The following is a 7,259-nucleotide window of genomic DNA, read 5'->3' on the forward strand; positions in this document are numbered from 1 at the left end:
AAGGAGTTTTAAGGTAGAATCTGGAGGAGGATCACAGAGTTGCTTTGTGGTTCAAGAGAGCCCATCCCAAGAATAATGGGCAGCACAAGAAAGCACAACGTTCCTGTCTGAACCTAACACAAGTGATGGAAGCTGATCAGAAGTAGTAGCTAACTTCTTAATGCAGAATGATAGATCAATGGGAGGGTGGAAGCAGACTCTGAATAGTTTTGAAAGCTGAGCAGCTTTAGTATTAAGCAATAGAGGAGGAGGAACCAGTAGAAGGATGCATACAAAGGGTGATCAAAGCCATGGGTTAGGAAAATGACTCCTGCAGTAGCATTTGGGAGATCTGTCAGTATAGCAAGACTGAATTTGTCAAAAGTAGAGGAGATGAAGTTGCAGCAATCAAAATGTGAGATAGTGAAAGTCTGGACAAAAAGTTTTTGCTGCTTAAACTGATAGGCAGAGTTGTGCATTAGAGATGTTAGACATAAAGAAACAGCAAGACTTAAATGTTGTCTGGATGTAGACACACAGAAGTCCAAACTGAACTAGGTGCACAGGTGACAAGCAGAATGGCAATGCTAGCCACAGTAACTGAAATAGGAGAAAGCAGACAGGGCTTGGTTGTAGAGAGACTAGGAACTCTGTGTTAGCCAAGTTAAGCTTGAGATTTTGACTAGTCTTCAAGTCAAAGAGACACTGAGATTTTAGTGCAGACATAAAGAGTTGGGTTGGTTATGGAGAAGTGCATTTTTGAGTAATCACCAGAGAGAAGGCATTGAGAAGACAGAGGGAGAGGAGAGAAAGACCAGTGGGAACCTCTCAAATCTCAAGGGAAGAGGAAGATGCAACACTGGTGCATGATTATTTCAGCTGGAGAGCCATGCAATGAGTTTTGGGGACTTGCTGAGGGCCACATCCATCTCTCTCTCTTCCTCTCTCGCTCTCCTTCTCCCTCGCTCTCTCTCACTCTTTCTTGCTCTCCTTCCAGAACCTGGCTGGAGCTGTAGTTCACCAGGAGTCCTGACACTTAGCTGTGGACTGAAGTGGGAGCTTCTGCCATGCCCAACAGGTGGTGGTGGCAGCTGTGGTGGGCACAGCCAGCAGGCTCTGGAGCCCTAATGCAGAACCTGCCAGCGGTGCTGCCACCCACCTGCCACAGCAGAAGCTCCTACCTGGGGCCAGAGCTGATGCTGCCGGCAGGTTCTGGGTGGAGCTTGCGCTGTGCCAGGAAGGCATCAGCAGCAGCAGTGGATGCCACTGGCAGGTTCTGTGTCAGGTCTTCTGAAGCTGCTGGCAGCATCCACAGCTGATGCTGCTGCCTGACCGCTGCAGCAGAAGCCCCATCTGGGTCCACAGCTGATGTTGCTGTGTCAAGGGCTGATGCTGTTGGGCAGAAGCAGTCCTAACTGCTTGCCTGGCACCATGAGATTGCTGGAGCTGCCGGCCAACTGTAGGCCAGATTCAGTGAGTTGGTGGCTGTCGACCCATGGGCTGAACTGAATCTGTTGGCAGGCTGGATTCAGCCCACAGGCTGTATTTTGCTCACCTGTGACACACAATGAAGAAAATGGGAGCAATGGGAGAACAAGATTTCAAGTAAGGGAACATGGCTGATTATGCCAAAGGCCGTTCTCAGGTCAATAAGAAAGGCCCTTTTGAGATGTTCACAAGAGTTTTCCAGCAAAGTGTCCTGGGTCTGCAGCAGAACTGGTGGTGAAGAACTTGAATCAGGTACTGAACAACAAGCATGTTTACTGCACTTCGAGAAGAAAGGGAGAAGGGAGATAGGGTGGTAATTTGAGAGGCAAGTAGGATCAGGATGGGTTTTTTTCCCCCAAGGTAAGAGAGACAAAAGCTTGCTTGTATCATGAGGGGAAAGAGGCAGAGGAGAACAAGAGGTTAAGGCAGGAGATGAGTGGGCACAAGAAAGATCAGAAGATGGACAATGCAACAGCATGAGATCCATGGAAACTAAAAAAAAAAAGAGCAAATTCTCTTCTGCTCTCCATCTGCAATGGGAACAGTACAAGTGAGATGAAAAATGAAAGGAGAGGACCTGGGGAACAAATCAAGGGTGATGAAGAAATGGTTGGGACAGTGGGGCATCTGACCCCAGCTTAGCCCTCTAGATACATTAATACAATACCTTATATTAAGACCGATGGGCAAAAAACAAGATTTTATAAGTTAATCTAAAATCTTTGAGAACCAGTAATGTTAGAGCCTAACACTGAATGAGCTAGAACCCTGTAGAATGAAACATTTCATTCTCTCTCAGAGTCTGCAAATGCAGTTTGTAGTATCCTTACCACATAGGGAGCTCGTTCCTGTGAACTTGCTTTTCTCCACAGTTTAGCAATCTGCTTTACTCTTGTAGCCCAGTCTGCAACCAAAACCGATATGTTGTGTTAATTTGCAGTTTTGACAAGTTTCACTTTATAGGACAATTTTTAAACAGGGAAGTGGTTAAGTTTTTGGAGTAAAATGGCACGCAATAGAGATGTTATAAAATGTGTGCCCCTTTGCAGATAAATCACTGACTTACCTGGGAATTCCTCCTTTAAATTGGGGAAGTTGATATTTGTGTATAGAACTGGTGCTACTGTTGCCATTTCACCTAGTGCTTCTTCTTTTTCCCACTTGAGAGTACTTCTTTGAGCATTGGACATTGTATCCCCTTCTCCTTCCATAGGCTGGGCCGATGGTGTCCACGGACTGTTAGGATCATTTACCATTGGGTTAAACGATGTCTTATCCCTGACAAATGAGAAGAGACTTGTCTTATTTCACAGACTCTTCTCAATATACAAAATCCATTTTCAAATTCATCACTCTGCTATACTGGCAATCAATTATGTATTTTAGCAAGACAACACCATAAATATTTTAAGGACTATTTAGGCCAATGTCAAGAATTAAACATTTCAAATGTTCGCTGGCCAGTCTGTCTTTATCTCAGCCTGGCCATATTCACACTGAATTATTTCAGATCCTTCACGTGACTCACCTGGCATCAGCATATGGTGGCTGTGCTATAGGAGAGAAAGTGCCTAATCCAGCTGCAGGAGCCAGAGGGGTATGCGGAAGATGGGGGTTTGGCCCAATCAGGCCATTCATAAGTGGTACTCTCGAAAACACGCTCTCCCCTAGAGAGAAATAGATTAATGTTACCAACGTAAACAGCAAGCACCTGAAGAGTAAAGTGCACGAGACAAACTTTAGTGGGGAAGAGACCTTTGCTTGATGATAACCTAATTTCCTTGCCTACTTTATAATGCTGACCTTAGCTTTCTGGAGAAGATTTACAAACAGGCTTTGTTCTAGTAATCCACAAACTTAAGGGATTTCCTTCCATTGTTTCTCAACATTGCGTACACTAGAGTTCCGTAAAACGGGGGATTTTTTTGAGGATTTCCCAGACAATTAATCCTCTCATTCACACTATCTTATGCCATTTAATTACAGCTTGCCTCTAGGTATTCCTTTTCCAGGGGTTGTAGGAGACAGGAGAGCTACTTTCAGTATTCATTCATGTATCTGTATAATAACCGAATAATTGGAAAAACAGTAAGGGAAAACAACCTCACACTTGCTAGAAAGAGCCCAACAGCCCCCAGAGCTTTGGTTTATTCTCACAATTTTCATGTTATATTTGGGAGTATGCCCCACATCTGGGACAAAGGGGGAGGAGCCTGTGCCCTCCTTGCTAAGGATGGAGGGGTTGAGCTTCCTGGTTCTAAGCACACTGCTGCCATCACCATTGCCCAGGTCTTTTTGCCCAACAGCATCCAGGATCAAGTGCTTATTTGCACAATTTTTCATTTTACTTCGAGAGCCTGGGTCCCAGTGCCAAGGCACCTGGGACCCCCTGCTTTTATAGCAAAGAGAGCTGGTGGCTGCCTAAATAAATAAGGGCTGAGAAGCACAATGGCAAACCAATCTTTATTAGGGTTTCTGGGTACGACTATAACAGATAACAGTCATGTTATCCTCTACAGCGGATTCACTCCAGTGTAATGACTGAATTGTCTGGTAAGCATTTGGTGAAGAAAACATAGCCCAGGGTCAGGTGTACAGTATTCCAGACTACCAAATGTTGTGATTTTTTTTTTAAGTCACAATTATTTCCCTTAAATGAGATATAGTAAATGCCTATTCAGTGGTTGCTGGCAACAGCATCAGCTATCATTATTTTCTGATCTGCCAGATTATATCCTGACCCAACGCTGCACTCAGGGAAACAAAAAAGGAAAACATATGTATAGTGCCAGGTAACAAGCACGGAGGCGCTGCATACAGCCTCTCACAAGTATTATTAACCACCTAATTTTAGCATTTCCTTTTCAGAGTGTGCAGGTGTGATGGCGGAATGCCTTTTTCTGTAGTTTTACAATTTTTTTACCAGTGAATAGGTAAATCTAGTCAAATGTGTCTCAATATTGTAATTAAGTGCCCAGTTGAATGATGTTATACTACTATTAGGGTGGAACATTTTATTTGTATCATTAAAATATTAGCATAGAATTTTTTTTTTTTAGCACCAGCCTTTCCAGATGTTCCTACTTTGGTGTAACACTGACCTTTGAACCTCAGTCACTGCAACTGGGATTGCCTAGAGAAGTGTTTCTTTAAAAGCACAGGGAGGGGTACTTAGCTGCGTTTGACTGAAGCCAGGCAGAAAGCAGGGCCAGGTAGCACCCTTCGAGGCTAACTGGGTCAGAGAGGCACGAGCATCTCATGAAGTAGGCTGTTGCCAATGAAAGGTTAAGCCTCTCTGAACCAGTTACTCTCTAAGGTGCTGCCCTGCCCTTCCCTGCCCTGCCCTCCATCTTGAAAATGTAAGAGTATCTCTGAAATTAGATACATTTATTGAGGAACACTATACGGTTCTCTTGTATTTTTGGTCATTGTCTTGTGTTCTGTGGGTTATTTTCCCAGTGTAGGAAAGGATATTCATAGTGACCTATACAAATTGGAGGACTGGGCCAAAAGAAATCTCATGAGGTTCAACACAGACAAGTGCAAATTCCTGCACTTGGGACAGAACAATCCCATGCACCAGGACGGCTGGAGGCTGACTGGCTGGGCAGCAGCTCTGCAGAAAAGGACCTGGGGGTTACAGCGGACAATAAGCTGAATGAGCCAACAGTGTGCCCTTGCTGCCAAAAAGGCTGACGTATCCTGGGCTGCATTGGTAGGGTTATTGCCAGCAGGTCAAGGGGAAGTGATTCAGCACTGGTGAGACTGGAGTACTGTGTTCAGTTTTGGGCTTCTCATTATGGAAAGGTTGTGGACAAATTAGAAAGGGTCCAACAGAGGGTGACAAAAATGGTTTGGGGGCTGGGGGACATGACTTATGAGGAAAGACTGAGGGAACGGGCTTATTTAGTTTAGACAAGAGGAGACAGAGGGGATTTAATAGCAGCCTTCAACTACCTGAAGGGGGTTCAAAAGAGGATGGAGCTGAACTCTTCTCAGAGGCAGCAGATGACAGAACAAGGAGGAGTGGTATCAAGTTGCAGCAAGGAAAGTTTAGGTTAGACATTAGGAAAAAAATTCTTACTAGGAGCATAGTAAAACACTGGAACAGGTTACCCAGAAAAGAGATGGACTCTCCATCCTTGGAAGTTTTTAAGACCTGGCTAGACAAAGCCTTGGCTGGGATGACTTAGTTGGGGATGGTCCTGCCTTGAGCAGGGCATTAGATTAGATGACCCACTGAGGTCCCTTCCAACGCTAATTTCTATGATTTTGTATTGTCTGGATGGACTGGGTGAAAGTTTCCTGATCAGGGCTTGGGAGAACATTGTTGATCAGTAGCTTGCCTTATGCTATCAGGAGGTCAAGTCAGGAAAACGGACATGAGAATCAGACCCCTGATTTCTGCTGCAAAATCAGATGTCTGCCTGAGAGAGACAGGGGTTAAATCTTGTTGGTAATTAAGTTTCTAGTAGCAAAATGAACTAAAATCTGAGGTGGGTTTCCTCATTAGAAACTGAAGCTTTCATCACACAGAAGTGAATCATTAATCCATAACTGAACTGAATTCTAAACCAGAAAAATTGCACTTGGAACAGCTACCAGATTAACTTACCACTGATAACTTGAAGATGTTATCTCCACACACTCGGGGAAACATGCTATCTTTATTAACACTTAACTCCATACCTCATCACTGTTTGCTTTAAATTATCTAATTTTTAGGACTTTTTGCCATCTTATAGTACCTTAACTGGTATCAACCCTACCAAAGATGACTGCTGCTGAGAAATAATGCTTCCGTTTAAACTTGTGCATATTAAATAAATAAATAACTTGGAACAAAAATACCATTTGATGGGGCATTCGGAGTGAAAACCTTTAAGTCCAGAATACATATGTCAGAAGTTCCCCACAAAAAAACCCAACAAGCTATTCAAAGTAGCTATTCTAAACAAGTTTTATATGTAACCTGGTTTTGGAATCCTGGTTTGAGGATGAGAAGCTACTAACTGGTAAACTGGAGCTCCGTGAGATGCAGTCGGAGTAACGTTCCACTATGGGCTCAGATGAACGCTTAAGCTTGGAAAATATTTTGCCCTAGTTGTGCCTTCCCAGCGCATACATTCTGCATCCCCTCGTATCCGTGCCAAAGACATAGACAGCAGCATGTACTTTCTGTTTCTCCATTATGTCTTAGCCATGGAATCCCAGAGTGCCAGGAACTCCATGGAGGAAAGGAAGTAGGCAAGGAAGGAAGTAGCAAGATGTAGCATGTAAACATGTCTGAACAATTCTCATTCTCCTTCATTCACTTGTCCACATGCTCATTCATTGTGCATGACACCAAGACAATACTCACTGCACCTGGAACCTGGTCCCAGGTTACTAAGCAAAGAACAACTGGAGGACTGCTTCACCAGATGTGCCTCACTAGTATCACAGTACTGCTAGGCATCAAACTTGTAAATGTTCTGGGTTCTGGTAAAATGGGTCGTTGCTAGCTCCATCTTAATGACATTGTGGCACAACTTGACACCATCCAAGATCCAGTTAGATAGTCTCTGAGCAGAAATCAATGCATCTTTTGATCTCTTGGGTCTGGGAATGAACAGATGAGATTTCTGGAAAAGACAAGGCTTTCCTCACATGAATCCTGTACAAACCTGGAAGGGAGGATCCGGGAAGACGACTGGACAAGGACAAGGGAGAAGAGATTGATGTCATATATCTTGACTTCAAAAAAGCCTTTGATCTGGTATCCCATGATCACCTCTTGGCCAAACTGCCCA

At 44.0% G+C, this 7,259-nt stretch overlaps 1 protein-coding gene across 2 annotated transcripts in view; it reads right to left on the reverse strand.

Annotated features, from left to right (window-relative positions):
- The window catches only part of KMT2C (lysine methyltransferase 2C), a 287,322-nt gene that overhangs the window by 48,692 nt on the left and 231,371 nt on the right, over positions 1 to 7,259 (reverse strand). For both annotated transcript variants that reach the window (XM_019530420.1, XM_019530412.1), the window contains 3 exons: positions 2,996 to 3,134; positions 2,534 to 2,745; positions 2,298 to 2,371 (listed from right to left, as the gene is read on the reverse strand). In XM_019530420.1, coding sequence (XP_019385965.1) covers positions 2,298 to 2,371; positions 2,534 to 2,745; positions 2,996 to 3,134 — 425 coding nt within the window. The remainder of the gene's footprint in view (positions 1 to 2,297; positions 2,372 to 2,533; positions 2,746 to 2,995; positions 3,135 to 7,259) is intronic.

The sequence above is a fragment of the Crocodylus porosus genome, unplaced genomic scaffold, assembly GCF_001723895.1.
Source record: "Crocodylus porosus isolate Cpor-Errol unplaced genomic scaffold, CroPor_comp1, whole genome shotgun sequence".
Classification (NCBI taxonomy): domain Eukaryota; kingdom Metazoa; phylum Chordata; order Crocodylia; family Crocodylidae; genus Crocodylus; species Crocodylus porosus.